Source organism: Ceratosolen solmsi, unplaced genomic scaffold (genome assembly GCF_000503995.2).
Source record: "Ceratosolen solmsi marchali unplaced genomic scaffold, CerSol_1.0 scaffold33, whole genome shotgun sequence".
NCBI lineage: Eukaryota > Metazoa > Arthropoda > Insecta > Hymenoptera > Agaonidae > Ceratosolen > Ceratosolen solmsi.
This window is the reverse complement of record NW_011948438.1, coordinates 2,272,623-2,297,385: the sequence shown is the minus strand read 5'-3', so window position 1 is coordinate 2,297,385 and position 24,763 is coordinate 2,272,623. Positions and strand designations below refer to the sequence as shown.

Here is a 24,763-nt window from a genome sequence, read left to right as displayed (position 1 = left end):
GTGGTGGAAGATTGATCCTCACATTTTTTGCACAGCATCTAAGTAGTCACGAGTCTGTATCATTTTTCTGTAACGGTCGGTTGTATGTATAGCTCAGTTTTCTGGCATCGCCACGTAAGAAAAAAAAAACGATTAAAGCCAGGAGAACAAGACGACGCGCGAGGCCCGCGTCAAGATCGCAAGTGGTTGCACGTCGTGCATGTATTTTGAGTGCGACTACTAGAGGGAGAGACGGAGACGGAGCTAAAGTTGAGATAAACAGAGAGGGAGAGAAAGAAAGAGAGAGAGAGAGAGAGAGAGAGAGAGAGCGTGAAGGGGAGGGATGGAGAGGGAGGGAGAGTTAGCTTGAGAGTGAGTGAGCGAGGGTGGGAGAGAAGATATATAGATGGATGTAGATAGATCGATATAGAGAAAGGGAGGGAGAGAGTGAGAGAGGCAGTTGGTGTTCGTAAGTGTAAGTCGGCAGGAGGTGCGTTACGGTACTGTACCGATGTAACTGGCGTTCTCGACTCTATCGTCCGGTTCTCTCTCCGCGGGGGCCCCCGCGTGTACTAGTGAAAGTATATTCTCTTCCTGGGGAGTAGCGGGCAGCCGGGTAAGAGCGGACGGCTTGTCCTTCCGCGAGGCGTCGCCGCGACTACGCCTTGTTAGCTGTCGTCCAGGTGGTCGCGTGTCGTCTCGAGGACCCCGCGCGATCGTCTCTTGGTCGGGGAGTCGATCGGCCCGTCGGCAATCCTGTTATCGGGAATCCGCGAGTTACGGGCAACGACGAGCTCAAGAGGTCGATACGATTTATTTGAACGGCGAGGCGCGCGTGTTTTCATAACTTGTGAATATTTGCGCGACCGTTGCTTTTAACGGCGGCTCAATTGACATTTTCGAGAGCTCTAGGGTAAATACTCCACTCGGAGCTCCTTGTAGTAATTTGCGCTTCGGGCGAACATTATTATGTCTGAAATTTATTTACCGTAGCCTCTATGATGAGTGAGGGTATGTGTTCGCTTATGTATTTTTCCATGTTTCAGAATTGCATCGCTTTTGCGATAAAATTCCTTCCGATTTAACAGCTTTGTTATAAGCATTCTTTCATCTCCGAGATATTTTTCATAAAAATTACTAGGATGATTGCGAGAAGAATTTGTTAATAGTATTTGTAAGTAATGCAAAGTTAAAACAAATTCTGCCCATTAAGGAATCGTGAATATTTCGATAAATTTTGAAAAATAAGGACCTCGAAGTAATGAAAACTTATTCCTAATATTTTCAAATTATCTCAAAGTTTTTATGTTCAATCGTTGAAAATATATTCCAACGATATTTTTTCCAGAATGTTATTCACTGTGCCTAATGCTATGTGTTTTTTACAAACAATTTTCCATTTACATGCAATAACACGCAAATTATTAAGCAATGTTTAACAATCATTACAGAATGAAAAAAATTAATACTTTTACCACTCTATTACTTTCGATTATCTCGAAGATAAAATGATGAACATTCGGGTATTATAGTTCTCATATAATCATACTTAATTTAAATCAAGACATTATTGAAAAAAAATCACCAAAAAAGCTATTTTATACAATGAATTATTTTACTGCAAAATAAACTTACAGTTTATAGAATATTCACAGAAGTATTGGAAAAATGTTAGTAATTGATTGTAAACACACGAGATAATTTGACTGTACATATGAAAAAAAAGTAATTCTACATATAATTGACTCTTTGATTAATGTTAAGAAAATAAATCACATCAATCCAAACTTCTGCTATTATATATCTTTTATAATGTGTACGTTGCTTACGTACATTTTTTGTTATTGTATTTGTTTATGATCGCAAAGTATCGCGAGGTTAAATTTATATTGAGGAAATCATTTACAATAATATTTTTTCTTTAAATATTTACCTAATATTATTAAATTAATAGCTTAATTAAAAATTAATTTTTTCAATTTATTTCCTTAATATGCATTAGAAAATTATTAATATAATTAATATAATTATTGAATCTAGTATTTTCTGGCAAATTATGTATTAGAACAATGAATTTATAGAGAAACAACAATGAACAGCTAAACGACGTGCATATCAGTTTAATTTGCAATTGATCTTATAATTCATATAAATGACTGCAGATTTCCTATGTATTGCCGTTCGCATTGTTTACTATGTAAATCTCAAAACAATAAATATATCACTATGCCTTAAAAATTATTACAAAACTACAAATATAACAAACAAAATTCTGTAAAAAAATTATTTATCGCATACAATAATTTTTAATGCTATTTATTAAAATTAAAAAATTGCTTTAATGTTAATTGTACGTTGGCTGGCTTTACCGCAAGACGTGGTTTTCTTTTTTTTTTTTTGTCATCTTTTTTCTATCAAGAATTATTAAAAACAATTATGCGGTACAAAAGTATTTTGCATAAAATTCTTTTTTATCACCAATAATGTATATAATCGCCTATTATTTTTCCGAAATTCAAATATAATAGAATAATAAACGCTAATTTTAATCTTTTTATTTGATATTGGAAATAATCCATAAAATTTAGAGATTAAATATCTGTATTAAAATAAATATCTCAAAATAAATTTCGAATATTATTTAAAAAATAAGGTTCCTATATTATTACGGAATTAATTTTTTATACAGATATTTAAGGCTTTCTGTAATTTTCTATAATATATACTCTCATACGTAATTTTATCGATAAATATATTAATAGGAGGACAGTAACATTAGTTATTCCAAGTTGTATAATTTCTTTTAATAATACATCACGTATAGTATCTATAATATCTATCATCCATGTCCTATTCATAAAATAGTCACTTTCATACAGTCTCGTGTCTATAAGTATCAAATTAAATATATTTATCCTATGAATTTATAAGCCAAAAAAAAAAAAAAAAAAAAAAACAAAAAAAAAAAAAAAAAAAAAAAACCAAAGAAAAAAAATGAAAATTTTATTTTACTATCGAACAAGAAACATAAACGATTATTAAACCTTACGATCATTGCTTTCAATTACATTTCATTAATTCTATTTTTAAATCACGTTTTACAGCGACACAAGTTAGTCGAAATTATTAATTTTAGTTCATACAAAAGTAAATATTAATGTCTAATCTGATGAATTTCAAATTTTTCGAGCAATATTCTTTATTACTTGTATAATGCTCTAAAATGTATATTATGATTTTTGTTTTTTTTTTTGTTTTTCGAATTAGAACGACGATCAATAAATACAAAGCAGTTAAAATATTTTAAAAATAATTTAAAATAATATATATATATATATATAATTAAAAAACTTAAAAAATGTATTAATAATCGTTTTTATCCATTTTCATATTGGTCTTTACTTAATTTAAATTTTTATTTAAATGTCAAATATTTATACAAGAAGATTATACATTTAGGAAAACATTAATAAATGCAAAAGAAATATAAATGAAGATATTTTAAGCGTTGTTCGAGAATCATTATGTGTAAACGTGTATTTTAAATTCAATATAAACCATAATTATATTTGAAGGGAAAAAAGAGATCCGTTAGTCGTGACAGGATGGCATTGATTGAGATTTTAATTCGATAATCTACTTAATAGTACTTGTGCAATTTGAAACTTTGCTTTACCTATTATATTCAAATGTTTGGAACACTTTTTGGAAGGCTATTATAATTTCATAAGTATGTTAATGTCCATTTTATGTAACAATAGGATCTCCGTGCAATTCTTATGGAGGCTTTTACTTTCGCTCAAACGATCTGTTGGGCAAGTTTACTCATTGCACAGACGGGGATCGTATATTTACGCACTACCTAAGAGCATACGTGACACGCCACAGGTTCCTTCTTCTCCGGTTTTCGCTTAGAGGAGGAATAAACTCTCGAAAGTCTCTTTCCGGTTGACGCAGCGCGAATTCAAAACTTATCCCTCGTATAATGAATTCGGGAATTTCAGCGGGACTGTTTGTTCGGTCTGCCGCTATCGTTCTTCTCCGGCTGCTTTCTTTTCCTATTACTTCTTCTCAAACGCATCTTTCCACATGCTCGCCGAGTTTGCCGAAGGTGGACTATTTGTTGAGCTACTTTACACTAGACCGATAGGTATTTTCGAAAGTTTCGCTTTTACGCGGCATTGACTTTGTTCTTGATAAAAACCTTACAAATAAACATCTGTAATACCCTTGTTTAAAACTTATATTTACAATTATATTAGAATCCTATTTATTATATATTATAACGAATAATATAGAATTGATAAAAATGAATATTCTCTATAAAATATTTGCATTTAAATTACAATTCACTATCGGTATTTCAAGCTCAGAATTTGCTTACAACACGTATTACCCATTATCGTTGATTAATTATTATTCATTTTTATTTATTATTTATTATACATTTTTTGATTTACATAATAATAACGATAACGATAATTTAAAATAATACAACAACAACGACAACAACAACAACGACAACAATAATTGTAATAATAAGACAATTCATTACTGCTATTCTTACAGCAGCCAATAAACTAATAACACTAATATCATCGACAATAATACAGTTTCCGACAATTATTCTCGTATAATTATTATCCTACATTATCTAACCAAGAATCCGATAGTTCATGCATTATTTCAGAAAAATTCTAATATATTCATATAAATTTAATTACTTTTAATGAATAAAAAAAATTCATAATAATTTTAAAATGATTTTCAATAATATTGATGTAATAACTCGTAAACTATTAACTGTTTTTATACAATTTTTCTATAATTTATTTCGCTTGTGAAAAGAAAAAAAAAAAAAAAAGAAAAAAATTACGCGGATACTATGTTTATCATTTTAACATTTTACGTAACACCAGCATAATATGGAATATTTAATTGATTTTATTTTTAAATATGTTCTAGGATTTAATTTGATCGTCTATTCGGTAATGCTTATATGATTTCATGTTATAGAAACCTGAGATTTCTTTTTTAAATGCATAATAAACTGTTTTATATGCTTCTGCCAAAACGTATGTCTCTCTATCGTATTATCTGTGTATGTGAGTATAATGAGATGATAATTTAATAATCAGTCATAAAATAATAATATTATTTTAATTATATCGTTGATCCCCGGTATATATAACAGGATTTTAATTAAAAATACGTATTGGTATTTGTAACATTTATATTTTTTAATATTAGTGGCTTTTTATATAAATGCCACGTGTGTACATCTATATTTAATAGATTATTACGTTATTATAATATATAAATTTTTGAATAATTTATTTAATGGCAAATTATTAACGGTATTAAAGTTAATATTCATTTTCTTCTCTATGTATTGTGAATTTTAGAAAAGTATAGCTTCATTTTCTCTACTTATTTTAGATACTTTTATCGTTTCAATATTTTATGCTTAAATTTTTCTATAGAATTTCTGTTCTGCCTGTTAGTTTCTTTTGTGCTTTAATTTTTATTCTCTATATAATTGTTTTCACTTCCTAATACAGATCAGATAAATAATGTATTGTTCATGGTAGCGATGGAAACGCTACTTAGCTTCTTAATTAACAATGTAACGATTGTTTTTGTTATGAATTATTTTCTTTCAATATCAATTCATTTACAAATATTTAACATTAGATTATTTATTAGATAATATTTTCTAAATAATATTGATAAATAACAATATACGACTGAGAAAATAAATTGAAATATTTAAATTGAATATGTTTAGAAAATATGGTGCCTTAATATTAAAGAGCATTCATTATTTAATAAGAATTTCCGAAATGAAATGTCACATTAGCAAATGTTATAAATTTCACAAGTTACAATGATTAGAATATTTAAAAGTATAATAATATATGGTGAGAGATAATCTTACAATCTATTTCGATCAGTATGGAACGTTCATTGCCTATTCTTAATATGTCGTTTATCTTCGAAATAGTAATAACTATATGTAATTAGGTATTTTTACTGTTGACAGAGAATGTTGACATAAAAAATCATTAGTGAAGAAAGTCAATAGTTCGTTGTGCGTTTATATAAAAGTTTACATCCAATATTCTTAACATTATGCATGCAATTAATGATTGCTTTGTGTTGTTATTGAAAGATGCGATTGAATTACATAAGTTTAATACTAAAACATGAAAGTTTATAAACTTATAGTTGAATGTAATATCTTCGATGCTCGAACCTCCTTTTTTTATACAAATTTTTAAATTTTCCATTAATTTTTATATGAAATTCAATATATTATAGTATAATACGTATTATTGTAGTAATATGCTAAGTAATTAATTAGATGAAATAATAGTACTTAAAAATAATAGTAGTTGCCACAAAAAGGGATATTAAACTATCAATATGAAAATGTAATGACGAAATTTCACTAAAAATTAAAGATTTAATATATTTACTAGCTTTTAATGGCATGTTTGTATTGTCGAATTAAAATTCATTTGCTCAATATTTAAAATAATACTACCCAGTAAAAAATACATAATTACAAAATAAACTTTGTTTAAAATATTATTGTTCTATTATTATGATTTAAATATGTAAATTACAGTCATTTCATAAGTAGGTATAATTTAAATTTTAGTAATCATAAATTATTATAATAATTCACATATTGATTGCTTTTTATTAATACATTTTGTAGTTTATAAATTAAAAAAATTGTATTTTTATTAAACGGGACGTAATAGTTTCTGAATTTTTTAAATAATTTTTTCAAATCTATATAGAATTGTCATTTATTATTTTTTGCATATTGAAAGGGAATGTATGAATTTAAATGTCAATAAATATCAAGACTCGTAATTTCTATAAATATACTCTTAATGCATAAAAATAATCATAATAAATGATATTTAAAGGCTCGTAATTAATTTATATCGTAAAATTATAGTAAACCTCACGTCTGATTCTAATGGCATCAATAATACGATGACCTAAAGGTGAATACTCGTCTTCATGTTTCTAAATATACGCGCATTTTGCAGTAAAATTCTAATTATAATATTTATTAAAATTTTTATGAATTATATAATCCATTGTGAGAAAAATTGTATGAGAATATCTTGTGTATTTGTCATTAATAGTTATTTCAGATATTCAAATCGTATTATATTTAATTTTGCATAAGTTTTACTATTTTACAATTAATTTTAAAAAAACAGCTAATGATAAATAATCATTTATTATTTAAATAATTTTTTATACTAATTAATTTTCAAAAGCATACATATTGATAATTAAAAATAAAGTTAATAAATAAAAAAAACTGAATCTAAAGTAGTGTTTCTTTTTTATAAAGTATGTACAAATCTACAAATTATAAGCATAGAATATTCTTTTAAAATAGTAGAATATAATTTTTATACATATGAGGAGTATTTATAATAATGAAGGGTAAAATATTGAATAATTAATAACTATAATTTAATTTTGATGTGTCAGAGGCTTTACAAAAACATTGCTTAATACAGTGCAATTTCATACGTTACAATAAAATAATAATTTAATTGCTATTGACTAACTAGTAAGCATAATATTATTATTTATTTAGGTCGATCTTGTTTATTACTTTATTGGCCTTAATTTGGATATAATTGTATTTTCTAATAAATCAACGAAAGTGGTGATGTTTGATCTGGTTAAATATCTTACAAGATATCCAACGGAATCTCACGTCTTTAAAACTTACACGATCTGTAACCTATGAAGTTCTCCGGTCATCGGTGAACATAAAATTGTCGTTGTAATAAAGTCTAATAAAGTCGGGGCGGAAGTCGAGAAATGAAGTTAGGGCAAGTCACGTTATTCTACGAACAAGCAACTAACTCTTCACGCACGTACGATAACCGCAGGAGCGTGACAGATGCTCGTCACCCTTCACCTCATCATCAAGTCGACCATTACATTCCTTCGGTTCCAGTTCGTAAATTACAGAGGCCGAATGTTCCGCGGGGCCTTCACATTTTCGCATTGCTCAATAGGTCGGCTTTTAGAAATAACGGGAAATCACTAACTAATTTGGCCTCTGTAGTAATTTCTTGCGTGTCGCATGACGACATTTTAACTGCGGAAGGATAAACGAGCCATTGCTACCGCGAGAAGAAGAAGAAGAAGCAGAAGAAGCAGAAGAAGCAGAAGAAGAAGAAGAAGAAGAAGAAACAGGCGGGGCAGGAGTCAAGTGATGCGCGGTACGTTACGTTACCACTCTTCACGATGTCGGGAACTTTTCACTTTTCTTTATATTTCTCATAGTGTTGTCCCGTGACTGCCACTGCCTACAAGTAAAACCTTCTCTATATTATATTTGCTTCGAATTGGAAAAACTTTAAAACGCATAATGTTTGCTTCATAGAGATATTTTGTTAAATATTTTTATATAACGTATTGATTTTTTACATAATATACTCTACTCTCAGTGTAGAGCACGCGCACACTACTACCACACATATACGTATTTTTCACGCTACGTATACATACTTATTCTTTGTTATTATTTTATATTTTATAAAAAGTATCCTTATTTTAATAAGGTAATTTTTTTTTTTTTTTTGTATGAGTATTGACAGGACTTCTAGGCACGTCCGGAATATTAATAAGTATCAATTATCTGATTGAGTCGTGTAAATTACGATCTATCGTAATACATAATTTATAAAAATACTAAAATTATACTAAATTACATTATAGTATATTTAATTCGGCCAAATATAGTTCGACCACACGATCCTGCGCTTATTCAAGTTTCAAAGGATTGTACGCAAATGTTGATTTATTTCATTATATTTATTGAGTTTATTTTTAAATCCTCTACGTATTATATTTATTAAGTAAAAATATCTCAATCGACTTCGTAATTATATTTTATTTTCATATCACGTCAGGAACAATAAATATTATGAAATAAAACGTAGAAGAAAGCTTTTGTAGATTAAAGTTGATTAAAATATACACGTATATTCGTATATTCATTGCGATCTAAAGCCTCGTCTATCTTAATTTCTAGAATTCAAAAAATATACGTTTAATGGATAAGGAAGTACGATAATACAAATATTGTATACTTGAGTATAAAAACAATTGTATAATTTACCAGAATATAAATGAAAATAAAATCATCTTTAAAAATGTGTTAATATAACGAATAGCTCGTAGTTTTGATGAAAATTTGGTTTTGATTTCGATTCAATAAATTCAGTAAATTTTTAATGAAACTTATAAAATCTATGCTCTTACATTACCTAATTCTTATGACATTAGATTGCAGAAACTTCTGGTTGAGATTCAAGCGACGTAATAAATAGCGTATAGCAAATTTGATGCAACTATCACTTTCTTTGAATTTAACATTCATCAAACATCGCATCGATGCTTTAAATTCTAAAATTGTTGGCGAGATATAATTTCATCGTAGAATTACAAGACTTAATGCTGTTAAATACATTGTTATTGCTTATAATAATCGAATTTTTGACCCAATAAAAGAAGTGTAAATATACAATTTTTTTTTTTTTTTTTTTTTTTTTTTTTATTATTTCGTTAGTAATCGCGTAGTGTGATTGTAAATTGTTCATAGGAATAAATAATTCAAGTATGTTATGGCGAGTAATTATTTTTTATGAATAAAAATTAGAATTATGATAACATTGTCCTGTGTTTGGTAATAAATGTAAAATTTTATTTATCTCCGAATTATCTTCTGCTGACCTTCTTTCTATTTACCTTAATATTATATAATAATTAAAAAAAAAATTATATAAATCATACTATATAAAATGACTATGCAATTAAAATTTTTTAAATCATACATACATTCTCCATTTTATTTCAATTTTTAATTCAAATGCATTATAATATTCGCGTCTATGTACTTTTCATTATTTTAATATTAGAATATATGAGTTAATTATGAGAAAATTATGAGATTATAACTAAGCGGTTTCTCAGAACGGGGTTCCTCTTCCAGAAATAACTTTGAATTAAATTCAGTAACATTAGTTACAACTCGTATCAGTTATATTAAGATTTTACAATACAATGATTATCTATCTTGTTACCATTATAAATATTTTGCAAAGTTAATTTCCACCGCAGCAATATTTATTAATGTTAAAATCATCTCTAACAATGTAAGTTTTTTTTTTTTTTTTTTTTTTTTTTTTTTTTTATTGGATTTCTTGCAACTCAAATATCGAATATACAGATAGAAATCTTTACAGAGTTTTACGCATTACAGACCATTAAAATGTTAAACACGTGAGATTTATAAGTACATTTTGTAATATGACAATATACGTCAAATAGATAACGAAATATAATGTAATAGATGAATAAAATAGATGGTAACTGGTTTTAATAATTCAATCCGAGATTCCTTCTATGAATGATGGTGAGATCTCTCTACAAGATTTAGTTAATTTCTAAAGTATTACTATTAGCTTTGAATTAAGTAAATATTTCAAATTCAACATTATATTTCAGATAAATATATTGTCGTATTAGCAATAGTATTAGTCTTAGTATTGGTATTATTAACGTTTTAAAATAATGTAATAAATTTGCAGGATTTCTTAAACACGTCCCGTAAAGTATTGTTTGTGCGTGTGTGTTGTGGGCGTGTCTGTGGGCGCGTGATTATACAGAGAGAGAAAGAGAATGAGTAATGTTAATTCGCACTGAAAATAATGAATATTTAATGCATATAATATTGTTCTTCATTAAAAATAATATATGTACTTTTGTATATGAACTACATTCACTTTTCAGTTTTTAATTGTATTTATCTAAATTCAAATTCGAACGCCTTAATGGAAATTATATAAATTCAGCTTGATTAGGTTTTCTTAACGACCTCTCAACATTTTCATTTCCCTTTTACTTTAGAATTAGTCGGAATAGTTTCGATTGAGTTATTTAAAGTTTTGGAACTAAGCATTTGTGGCACCTAGATTCAAGAGAAAATTGCTTAGATATAATAATCGACAATTTTCACGACACGAAACCGAAATGAATGAATTTAATTTCTAATCTGAATTTCGCTTTCTCATGGTGTTGATTATGTTAGAAGCCTGAGTTTATGATTTATTTTTATAATGTACCACTGCAAAGCCATGATAGATACAAATCTTGCATTCACGCAATAATATATTATTTTTAATATACATAAAAAAAAATGGCGATATATTTATTAGGAGAATAATAGTAACAAGAGTAATATATTATTAGTAGTATTCTCGATACATACAACATCATAATGGAATGGAAAAGTCATTCTGGCTAAATACTCATAAATAGAAAAGTTTTTATTCTATTTTTTATCCGATCCGGCTGGATGATTGATATAATTTTAAGAAATTTTGATAAAAATATGTTCAATGAAAACTAGTACATCGGTGAGTTGAAAATTTTCAAGTTTATCGGATATCTCAAGTGACGTATCGTTGAAGAAAAAGTTGAAAACATTAGCGAATGTTACATGTGTTTTGTCATTCATGTGATGAAAGCTCGAATATTATACAAATATATTTAATTCGCTAATAAATTTTGGCCTTCGATATCAAGTTTTACGGTATTATTATTCTAAAAATTGTTCTGTTTAATTTTATACTTTCTCGACATATCGTTGTAGGAGTGTATTATTTTCACTTATTTAAATTACATTACATTTATTTCTATTTTTGCTAATGGAATTGCCTTTGTTTCAGCGTAGCATTCACATTTATCTTCTTCCGACTCCATTTTTTTACTTATTCGGCTTATTCTACTATCTTTGATTTCTCTTGGTCTCGGTGCATCGTAACGGTGTTTACTTAAACTTTCTATATGATCTTGAGATTAACAAAGTATGCACAATATTTATTAAATCGCTTAAAATACGAAGGATATAAATGAAATGCAAAATTTTCATAATTCATTCATAAGGAAAAATATCATTTGCTTATATTTCACGTACAGGCGCTTATGAAAAATAGTTTACAAAACAGAAAGTTAGTCGTAATTTATATTCAAAACGTAGCAGCAACATTTGTAAACTGAAACAGTTGGAGCAATTGCACTTACATGTGGGGAAAGACTGATAATAGATGAGTGCGATAGTAGCGGGATACATAATACTTTTACATAAAAATTTCACAATGCTGTCGTGAATATAATTACGGACTGGAATATTTACTGCTTTTTTTCTTTATCATTAGCTAGTCGTGCAAAAAAGTGTGAATAAAATTCTTTAATTAATGATATTGGATTGTTTTTATATCGAATGCATATAACCTAATATTTTGCACATTTTTAGACGCGTGTTGCATTACATAATATTTAATGTATTATATAACTTGTATCACTATCAGAATGAAATTTTTATTCGGAAATTCAATGAGTTTCATGTTTGTATTGTAAGCTTACTTTTAAGATATATTAGTTAATTTTGCTTCAAATCAATCGTACACAATAAATGACAGACGCTCGTCTCTTTCATCTTATTCTAGAAAAACTATTGATTTATCATATTACTTTAATTATTATATAATATTATTACACTGTTATAATATCGTAATAGAGATTTTTGTAAAAATTAATCTCATGTTGTATCCTCTATGCATGGATATTATTGCTAAATTAAACCATAAAATTAAATATTATTAAGGTTATTAATTATTCGTGGATTAATCACACCAATACATAGCTTATTTAGACGTGCAAAGCAAGTCTGCAAAATTACAAAATGTTCAAAGACTCGGTCAGAAAATACTTTTTACCGGATTTGTTTTCTTCGTCTTTTGCATTAGAGAGAAGCAAGTGCCAAATCTCAACAACAGCAATATTTTTATAATATTCGTCGTTTAGAATTGCGAAGGAGCCAACCGGCGCAGCAGATATAAAGCGACATTTCTCGGTGTAATGAAAAACGCCACGGATGAAAAATCATTCCGTTTGACATGAATTCGTCGTGGTCACTCGACGCACCGGCAGTAAACTCTCGGGCCTTAATGCCCATTAAATAAGCGAACAGCGCGCGCCGAACGTCATTATCAGCGCGCGAGCCCGTGGCTTTCATCTCGACAACGCGGGCCCCGGAGCCGAGGGAGAGGGAGACGCACAATGGCGGGTAACGAAGCACCTCGCCGAGGAGTACGAGGACACCAGCGTCAGCGGCGCGGACACTCCTTACGACGCCGGGGAATAATGGCCTATTAATTTAACGTATCACTTTCTTCGGCGCACACCCTTCAATTATCGTCGCTAGACAAAGCAATTTCCAGCTGCGCTAATGAACGGACGCGCGCCTCGCGATCATTTAGAAATTGCCGCCCGTTAAGAGACTTTTAGTCGATCCCGGGCATTAATCTAGACATTTTGTTCGTTATCGGACGTCCTTCGTTTCTCGCCGCTTCGATCGTACATTTCATGCGTAATGCCGCCAGTTACCGGAGCCTACGGCCCTTGCCACATTCTTATTATTGTTTCATTATATTTGAGGAACTGACGCACCTCGTAATACGGTTTTTTTCTTCTTCTTTTTTCTTTTCTTGTAATCCAAAGTGAAACTACTTTGGAAGAAGTCATTAGTTTTTTTTTTCGTGGTAAAATAGTGTTGGCTCTACTTTGTCAGTTGGAACTGATTATATGTTGGATACTGTATTCAAATTTGTCAAGAGTGAAAATTCAGCATCGGCAGCATTTAATGTGCCGCTTTTATATCAATTTCAATCAAAATTTCATATGTGATATTCGTTCTCAATCGATTTAATCTTTTGATTTTCTTGAAATTTATGTATGACTAGAACCATTGCCATTGAAATATATTGTTTTCGATATATATATATATATATATATATATATATATATATATATATATATATATATATACACATCTGTATAAGATACGATGCTTAGAAATAATAATCTGATATCTTTGAATTCTATGTAGCGTTCAATAAGTTATATAAAATTTTATAAACTATCATAATGCTACTTTGGTTTATTTTTAATTAATTTACAATCGTATACTTTAAACATACGTTTAAATCGCCTCCAAGTTTTGCGACTTTAACAAATAAATGATTTGGAAAGAAATTATTATCCTTTTCACCAATGCATTAGTACATGTAAATTATCATAAATGCCGTTCAGCGTTGTAAATATTACAATTTTCTTTCCGGAAAAATAATCTCCTCGATTAACCGCCACAACGTAGCAATAAAATTTGAAATGTGGGACCGTCTCTGAAATTCATAATTATATTGATATTAATGATAGATTCATAAAGTTTTAGCTTTATTGATAGTTTCGTCGTTTTATCGGCAGTTACGAATGCCGGGAAAATAAAAGTACCGGCTGTTTGGAGTTCTGAAAAAAATCGATGGTATTATTTTGTAAAATTTATTGACTTCCTTTGAGAGGCTTATTTTCCAAGCCCGGGAGAGCAAATGTCGAATGCCGAAAGCCGAAAGCCGAAAGCATTAGAAAGGTAAATTATCCGCGCTTGCTTCACACAAACTTTTTTCGCCGAGTCTCAGCCTCACGACGAAACAAGGCGTTTAACAGAAACAAATTCGATTTCCTTTTACTTATCTGATCATCGGCGGCGATGTCGTAAAACTTGGCTCATACACCGACATCGGAGCACCAGCCTCTTGAAAGCGTGACAGTCAGTCTGGTTGTTGTGCTTGACTTGTTGGCGGCGTCCTGCGAAAGCTCGACCCATGGCTACCGAGGGATGATGTCCTTCTGTGGCCTTAGGGAATCGTGAGCGGCGTGTCGACTGACCTACCTGAGTAATTACATGCTTCAAGGATGCTAATTGACTTTTTGCGAGTACGTCGGTCCCGCTAGATTTTCTTGATCCTCGATAATGACCGAAGGCTCTCGGTTAATCATACTTCTAATCGACTCTATGAACCTATTTCCTTTATCTTTTATTTCGTTAAATTTCACGAAGACGCATATTAAAGGCATTCGATTTATGCGCGAGATAATTGTGCGGGGAAATCAGACTTGGATGCTGCTGTAATCCTTCTCCTATAGGATTAACCTTCCGGATTAATGTATAGGGCAAGTAAAGTGCATTTTACTTAAGGATGGAGCTTTACTCATTGAAAAATCAACCTTTATGATTATACCTTGAAAATTAATGATTGACAATCAGTTTATTTCAATCGGTTCAAATTGTCCATCACCAATTATCTGCGCAATGTCCTTGTTTTCTTGAAATAATAAATTAAACATTTTTTTAATTTGTTGAATAAAGGTCCAATAAATAACAAATTACAAAAATGGTACAGCTACATCAAACGCACATAAATCAATAAAGCATTTCATTTCTTACAAAGTCATTGCTTTTTATATAATACAATAATCTCTATCTAAAGATAAGTTTTTAATTTTAGTTGATTACGCGACATTGTAATATTATGTTTAGTGCAACGTTCTTATCAGTTTGTATTATATCAATAATATGTTCTATTAATAAGAAAAGCTTTTACCAACAATTTTTATACGTAATATAGTGGTATTTAATTTTCAATTTCTTCGGGAATATAATGTGGATATTGTTCCTTTGATATCTTACTTTCAATTTTCAATGCTTTCATATTTATCAGTAGTATCTCATATTTTCTATTTTGCTCAAGACATTTTTCAAAATACATTATGTTCAACTACTTAAAGCAATGTTTCGCACATTTTGTAAGAATACGTATTTTAGGTTTACTTTAAACTTAAATAACACTTGTTGAAAATTCTAATTATTATAAATAAAATTAATATTCAATGATTGTAGAAATTTATAGGATGAACATTAAAATGTATTAGATTTCACATTACATTTATTACATTATTAATAACAATTTTTAAATCCTATTTATAATTTAAAACGTTCACTTTCATTACAAATACTATTCTTATATTATATTTGTGATTGTTCTTAAATATTATTTTTTATATTTTTTCCCCTTTCTTTTAAGCAAACTTGATTTTGACTTTTAATCAAATTTGCCAATTTTTTATAATTTGATTACATTCTACCAAAATTTTAATTTAAAATATTTAATCGATAATCGCTTTAAAAACTTTCTTTTTTGATATTGGTGCCTTAATGAATTCGAAATTAAGTTGAATGATAAATTAGTTTCCATTTGTGTTCTGTACTAACGATAAGGTATTTTTTTTTCTTTTTTCTTCTTCTTTTTTTTTTGTTTTTTTTTTTGTTTTTTATTCATTCAACCAAGATTTTCTCTTTCAATTTCAATTAAGAATTGATGTCTGATAGGTTAATAGTAGAATTAGTATGTATTTTTGAAATCTACTAGTAAGCATTATTGGACGTAATAAATCTTCTTTTTCTGTAATAATTGTCAAGTGTGTTTATTTCTCTTTGCGTAAGGGAGTTTTTTTAATTCAATAGTATTTTAGGTAAGGCAAATAATATTCAGTGGAGTATACTGAATTACTATAGTTCGACTGTCACACCAACGTACGCTATAACTATAGATCTTGTGAGTGTAGTTATCAGTAAAAAGTTTTATTTCTGTAAAATATATAAATGGGACTTTATAATATATAATGTAGTAGATAACATTTGGTAATGTTTTAAATATTGAATACAGTAGTTTGTCAAGAGATTACCGAATTATTAGGATTAAAATTTGAAATCATTGTACCTCCAGAATATTTTTATTTTGTTACTTTGATGCACAGATTTGTATTTCAAAGCATTTTTTTAACGTTAATATATCATTATTTAAAAAACAAAAAAAAGAAAAAGAAAAACAATATTCTTAATTATTTTTATGTACTTTAAGACTTTTAAGAAAATATATGCAAATTAATACTTTTTAGAATATATATACAAATTTATATATATATATATATATATATATATATATATATATATATATATATATATTTGAATTAATATTTTGAGTTTAAAAAAATAATTACGCTTATTTGTAAACCGATGACCATTTCGTGCGTCATTTATTTATGCAAACTATTCTTCATACTTTCTAAATTATTTTCATTATTGGTAAGCAATACGATATTTCAATAGGAAAGTTTTACTTTTGAAGGCCAAATATGAATTTCATAGAGACAAAATAATATATTTCATATTATTTAGAGCAATAATTTTTCACTCATAATCATTTTTTTCATTAAAATATTATTAATATGATTATTCGTAATAATTAAATTTATTTACGATATCGGTATCGAAGTTACTTATTAAATGCAATTTTATATATCTAGTCAATATAAATTGCGATATTAATCGAGGGATCTATTTATATTTAATTTTCAAACATTATTTTGTTTTATATATGTCATAAGGGAATATAATATTCTTAAAACGGAATGCTGTGAAAATAAAAAATATTCTATTTGCAATGAAATTCATATCTCTACTTGCAAAAACTTATAACTTGGCATTTCTGAATGAATTAATAATTTTCTAAATAAACATAAAATCTCTTACTTTCTGTTGTTTTAGCATAAACATTATTTGACACAGAATTTTCTCAAATTTGATTCTAAATGTAGTATTTTCAGTAAATCGAGAGAATTAGAATTAGAAATTATATAAGATAAATAGTTACATATATATAAATAATTTATTATGAAATATAATGATTATTTCATGATTATTTAAATTCATTTAAAGTAATCTTTAAGATATACAAATAATGCATTATTATAATATGTTTTATAAGAGGCTTATATAAAGGAAAAAAAGAATATTATATTTGAAAATAAGAAAATAATTTCTTCTTTATTGTAGTTTTACAATAATTAAAAACCATCATAACGCTTTCCAAAAATATTATCATAATAGCTGAAATTACCATATTTAATTGATAATTGAATATAATTAAATATTTTTCTTCGTTGCGTATAAAGATTATCATATTGAAATATAAAATATTAAATTATTTTTTACATATTTACATTGCGCAAATGTGATTAAAAGTTTATTAATCTTATATTAATTAAATTTATTAATCATCTTTAGCATTATTGTCATTATTATTGTCAAATGTAGTTTCAGAATTTCCGTGAACTTGAAAATTTATTCTTTCTTATATTCATAATTTTGAATTACTTTGAATTACTTTACATCATGATGCACAGCATTTCACGAATGATAAATCAAGTTTAGTAAATAAGAGCCAATATAGATATATTTGTATCGAATAAGTTGCATTAATTGAAATCTTCTTTTTTTTTTATACATTGAATTAACAATTTCTCCTTACTGATGCCTGAGAAATTATAAATAATTAATCAACTTGTAGTTATAACATGCTATTTGCAATAAGCAATGGTAATTTATGTTTAAACTAATATGCGGTTATTCGCTTCAATAATTTGATAAAACTTCAATTATGACTAATTCTTTTTTAAATAAATAAATAAATAATTATTGTTATTGTAAGTTTCATATTTATGTACAATTGAATGCTGCACATTTTAAAAAGGTTATGTCGTAACAATGTAACTTGATTTTTTAATAAATTATCTTGATAAAATTTAAAAAATTGAAAGTATTTTGTTGCACGTTAAGGATTGGTGATCAAAAACAAATTTTAAGACTCTTAATTGCGGGCTCACTATTATTTTTCACATTGTTCTTAATATTAAAACGATGTTTTACAAATATTATTAATCTTATATTATAATTAAATTTATAGAATTAGACTAATTAATCTGCAAATTAAATTAAATTTATAGATAATTAAACTTATAGAATATGCCGAACGACGATTCAAATAACTACAAATATAAAACTTAATTTGCTTTTCTTAAGCTAACAATGCTGCATCGATTATTTATAATTTTTCAATATTAAACGTTACTTTTTACTCATGGAGCATAAAATAAATACGATTACTTATTTGAATATCATTACAAATTTATATGGCTCAATTACTCGTGTGATTACTGATATTAACAAGTGCGTTTATCGGATAAAAATAAATTGAATAAAAATAAAAATATTTGTACTAATATTAAATGTCTTACGTATGTCAGGTAGTCTCGGTATTATACGTTACAATTGTCGTAGTAATAACAAACAATTAAATATTAGCGGTTATTCGTTACAAAAAAATTCATATATTAATATGCTCTACTGCGAATAAATACTATGTACAAATAATATTCCTTTTCACTTGTCACTTGTATTTGTATTAATATTAAAATTCTATTTTTACGTGGCTGTTGATTATAAAATAAATAATCTAAGGCAGTTTGGACAAAAATGTAAAAATTCGATGCACCGTATTCAGAATAATGGCGAATCGTGGCTCTTAGGCATTAACGTTTAATTGACTCTGTGGTGACAAAATTGCATTAAATATAGCAAATCTTTTCTCCTCGTTTCCCAGGCTCTTTACACTTAGCACGTACACACGCAAACGCATAATCGTATTCTTTGTACTATTTGCTTGTCTCTCTTTTTAACATTCGCCAATCTTCTTTAATCATATCGCTAGCCTTCTCGCCTATCATAATAGTCGGTGCATTGGGATTGCCGCTTACGATTTCCGGCATTATCGATGCGTCCACAACTCTCAAGCCTTTCACTCCGTAAACTCTCAGACGTGGATCAACAACGGCCGTTTTGTCGGTTTTGGGGCCCATCTTGCAGGTGCCGGTCGGATGATAAATAGTGAATGTGAAGTGCCTTATCGCACACTCCCAGTACTCGTAAGTATCAAATGGAAAGGGCTGGCAGCCTGGCATTTTTATCGTTAACGGCCTCGAGCCGAATCTCTGGAAAGCCGAGGAATTCGAAATCTCCATGGCTATACGAATGCCATCGACCAGAACGTCCATATCCTCTTTGTGCGTAAAGTAATTTGGCACGATCTCAGGGTAGACCATTGGATTTCGACTCTTGAGACGGATCCATCCTGAGCTCTTTGGTCTGAGAAGTAACGGGAGTATCGACCAGGCCTCGGCATTTTGTATGGGCTTGTACATCGTATTATAGACGCTGTCCCTCAGAGCGAGGATCTTACGTATTTGATCGCCACCGTCCGAGCTGATGGAGCTTGGTGCAAAATGGAATTGCATATCCGGGAAATCGCCGGTCGGATCGGCGTATCTCGTATTAACAAAGGCCAAGCCTTCTACACCCTGAGTCGTCATGGGTCCCCTCTCGTTCAATATGTATTCCATTACAACGGCGGGTGTCTGAAATCGATCTTTTTTAAACGTAATGGGCTCGTTAATGAGAAACGTCAGTCCGCCCAGGCCGACGTGATCCTGTAAATGATCGCCGACACGGAGATTCGATAACACGGGTATTCCAAGATCGTTCAAGTGCTCCTCGGGCCCAAGCCCCGAAAGCATCAGTAGCTGAGGCGAGCCAATCGCTCCAGCCGACATCACGACTTCTCGCCGAACTCGCACATGATGTCGGCGTCCGTTGCGTAGAAATTCCACTCCAGTCGCGCGGTTATTAGAATTAAAGGTGACCTTCAGTGCTTGGGCATTCATGGCAATGTGTAAATTTTTGCGGTTGCGTACCGGACGTAGGAAGGCTTTAGCTGTCGAGCATCTACTGCCTCGCCTGATGGTCGCTTGGGTAATCATAAAACCAGTCTGATTGGCACCATTAATGTCGCATATATTGTATCCCAGTTCGGAGGCTGCTTGTAAAAAGGCAATGGACATTGGCGTTCGCCAGGGAGTCTCTTGAACAGTGAGATATCCACCAGTATTGTGATAAGGTGTTCGTGCTAGATAAGGATTTCGATTATCCTCGGATTTAAGGAAATATGGTAGCACGTGGTCGTAGCTCCAGCCGGGATTGCCAAGTCGCTCCCAATTGTCATAGTCCCTCCTAAAATTCATTACAATTACATCAGTCTATCGTACAAACTTTATTTGAAACATAATAATAGCAACAACAACAACAACGACAACAACAACAACAACAACAACAACAACAAGAAATATCTTAGCAAAAATCAGATAACGAGTCATCAGTTAATTAATTAAGATTTAACTAAGACATCGATACATTTTAGGTAAAATCGATAAATTTCAACACAATAGCTTAGCATTCGTTAATTTTCTTTAAATATTTCATTGATGCTAAATAATTAAGTAATCTAAACATTAAATAATAAATATAATACATAGTTTAAATATAATAATAAGTGTTGAGAACAATGATTTTTCATGAATATTCGGAACATAATGACGAAGTTTGAGGAGCTTCAAAGCTCATTATTGGAATTAGTTAGAACATTTAGTATATTAATTAATGCAATTAAATTTGTTGACGATATAAAAAGTAGATCTCTTAATAATTCCGAGAGAATATAATAGATAGAGAAGAGAATAGATACAACCACTGAAAGTTGACCGCACTGCCTCTAATACTCTCAACCACTTGCTTTATAAATTTGAAATTGCTTTTAAAAATACTTTCAGTGCATTATTAAATTATATCGTATGTAGCAAATAATATAGAAAGCAAAAAGTTTATAATTAATTAATTAATCAATTAATAGAATATGATTTATATTTAAATGTAACTTTTCTTAAAATTACGAGCATATTATTTAACGGGTTAATATTTCGCAACAAATATTAAATTTTATTTCATAAAAATTTAATTTATCGAGAACGCCGAACCCTATGCCATATGATTATATAATAAATTAAATTCCCTATCTATTTCGTAATATAAGCATAATAGTCAATATTTAAAACTTCAAACAAATGAATGATAATATGTTGCTTTCGTTGCTGTGTCGACACAAGTAATTTTTTCATTCCACAAATACGGCAATTTCTGAACTTTAAATATCAGTACTTAAATCAGATATAATATTATTTATTTATTTATTTATTATTATTATTATTATTGCATTGATCATTATCTTGCTATTAAATATATTTTTAACATCGTGAATTACAGATGATTATTTAAAAAATAAATACATTTTTATCTAAAAAATTCAGTCTATTTTTTTGGCATATTTAATAACGTCGTATTTACCATTATTGTTATATTAAATAAGAAATACATTTTTACGTTTATTTTAATAACACACGCGCCTACAGAGACAAAAAACCGAATGAAATGTGCATTCATTTTTGTAATTTAGATATAGGCTACTTCTCGGTAAATTAAGTTATTGGCGTAAATAGTTTTATTATATTTGCGCGTACGGCTGCACGTCACGACTATTAAATATGCTACTTTTTTAAAATTTATTTGAATATAGCCTTTCTCTCTTGTTTATTTAATCGTTCTCTCATAGAAAGATCTTTGCACTTGTAAAAGTTGTGAGAAATTAAGTGTCTTTTACGATATAGCGTATACAACGACGACCATTCTCAGCATAATGACGATGACGATGATGACGATGACGTCGACGACGACGACTATGATGATAACGATGATAACGATGACGATGATAACGATGACGATGACAATATGATGATAATGCTAATAATACTAATAAAAATAATATTAATAATATTGTGGTCATACAAAGGAATTATGAAATATTATTAATTAGTATCCGTATATTGGCATGTGTACAAATAACTCTTAGCCGATGAAAATAAAAAGCTCACTTAACGTATCGACAAAGATAGAATGTAATGTTTCTCACCATAATTAAAGTTTACTATTTTTTTTTTTTTTTTTTTTTTTTTTTTTTTTTTTGTTACAGGTACGCGTGTATAATGTATTTCACACTTGCGGCAATGTAAGTAGAGAAAACTTTATTCTCGGCAAGGCAAATCCACTTCATTATGGCGTAGCTACACATCCGTGACAGTCAGCAGCGTTAAACGCAATTACATCCATCCGTATGCCCAAAATTGACGTTTCTTTTTACATAAATAGCCTCATTTGCATACGTGAATGCTCGTTTGGGTTGCCGCTTACAAGAATAACGAAATAAGAGGGTCGTAAGGCCGCCGCGTGAAAGTCCGCTTCGTCGAGCGCTCGGCTGCACCGAAACCTCATAGCCTCGGTGGCCTTTATTACCCAAGCCCAACTGTTTAGCGCCGTACCTGTTGCCCCGCACGTAGATCATGGCGTTGAGGACGCTCGAGCCGCCGAGGACTTTGCCCCGGGGCCAGTTGCATCGGTCCCCGACCATCGCCAGGCAATAGGCCGAGTTCGTCGGGGGTGCCGTCTGGTACATCCAATCGAACTCCGAGAGCTGCATATAACCCGTGAGTGCCGGGACGTCCGACACCTCGTTCTCGTCGCCCCCGGCTTCCAGGAGCAGCACGTTCCAATCGGGGATCTCCGAGAGACGCGAGGCCACTACCGCACCTGCCGATCCGCCGCCGATGACGATGAAGTCGTACGTCCGGAAGAGCTGTAAAGACATTCGACGTGTATCGATGGGACGCGTTGGGGCTTTTATGGTTAACTCCGGGACCAAATGACTCGATCCTTTAAAGAGATATCTAATACTCATTCATAATGATTAACGATCATTATCCTTTATGCTATTCTGAACTTTTTGCTGTTCACTATTCACGGACGGCCAAGCTATACTAGAGATCTATGAAATTTGAGCTGCGCGAGAAAAAAGATCATGATATTGAAAGTCATAAATTATAATGATGATCATCGACTCTATTGAGTTTCCATTATGAAGATTTGGCTTTGTACGTGAAATTGTGCTCGTTAAATTCGCTTAAAATCAACCCTTGATATTGGAAAACGTTAATTCTTTGTTATAAGCAACGTATGCATAGATATAAGTATGAAAAGTTTTCTATTAACATTGTTGGAAAATTTTATTAGAATGAAGAAACTGAAATAGCTATTGTAATCGATTAGACTTGAGGTAACAAAAAATATTGATAGCATAATAAAAGATTAATATAAGTTCAGAAAAAGCCTAACGATTTAATGTTGTAACTAGTAATATAATAATTATAAAGTAACACATTTCACAAGTATGTATTTTATTCTATATTTTAATAATTATGAAAAACAAATGTTTTACAGACATTATTTTTTCATTATATACTTTATTCCAATGCACGAGTGAAGTTTTTTTCATTTATGTGTTTATTGTTCGCGCGTATAAGCGTAAACGCCCGTGCACGTACGATTTGTCACGTTACCTTTTCAATATTTTATTTACAAATTATTGCTATAGAAAATATCGAACGATGATAAATTTATTATTATGAATTTTTAAACGGTATTATTAACGTTAAAGGAAATTATTTTTAACATAAACTGTAAAAAAAAAGTCTAAACGTTTATAAGAATTTAAATTGAAGAAAAAAAGGAGTAACGAATGAATAAGATTGTGCCTAATATTTATAAGTATTCGAGCATATTTTGCTATGATATTAGCAAATTACCACAATGAATAATTGCAGTAAAATTGTGTGCGGAATTGTGATTATTTTCTTTAAAATTGAGAGCCTGAGCATTGTACGGCAAGAGAGAGAGAGAGAGAGAGAGAGAGAGAGAGAGAGAGAAAGTTGAAATTACCCATTTAAATTGCCGTAGAAATACTGAAATACCTAAGATAATTCAAATTGCACGTTCCGAAATGCCATGTAGATTGTATAAGAAATTAAAGTACTGAAAACCTGTCGCTGGTTGATGGGATGCGATTCGGGATCGATGCTGTTGTATCGGAACATTGTGAAGCCGACGCCGAGGAGCGGTATGAGGCTCCAACCGACGAAGGTCGTGGGAATGCCG

General features: G+C 29.8%; 2 protein-coding genes across 2 annotated transcripts in view; one reads left to right on the top strand and one right to left on the bottom strand.

The window, feature by feature from the left end:
- Flo2 (flotillin-2) overlaps positions 1 to 24,763 on the top strand; it is a 185,060-nt gene that overhangs the window by 37,986 nt on the left and 122,311 nt on the right. The window lies entirely within an intron of this gene.
- On the bottom strand, positions 19,268 to 24,757 carry LOC105365364 (glucose dehydrogenase [FAD, quinone]). Its single transcript, XM_011503507.1, has 3 exons — positions 24,649 to 24,757; positions 23,095 to 23,408; positions 19,268 to 20,899 (listed from the first exon to the last, which is right to left on the bottom strand). Exons 1-3 carry the CDS (start codon positions 24,700 to 24,702, stop codon positions 19,489 to 19,491), a joined length of 1,779 nt encoding a protein of 592 aa, XP_011501809.1. The 5' UTR covers positions 24,703 to 24,757; the 3' UTR covers positions 19,268 to 19,488.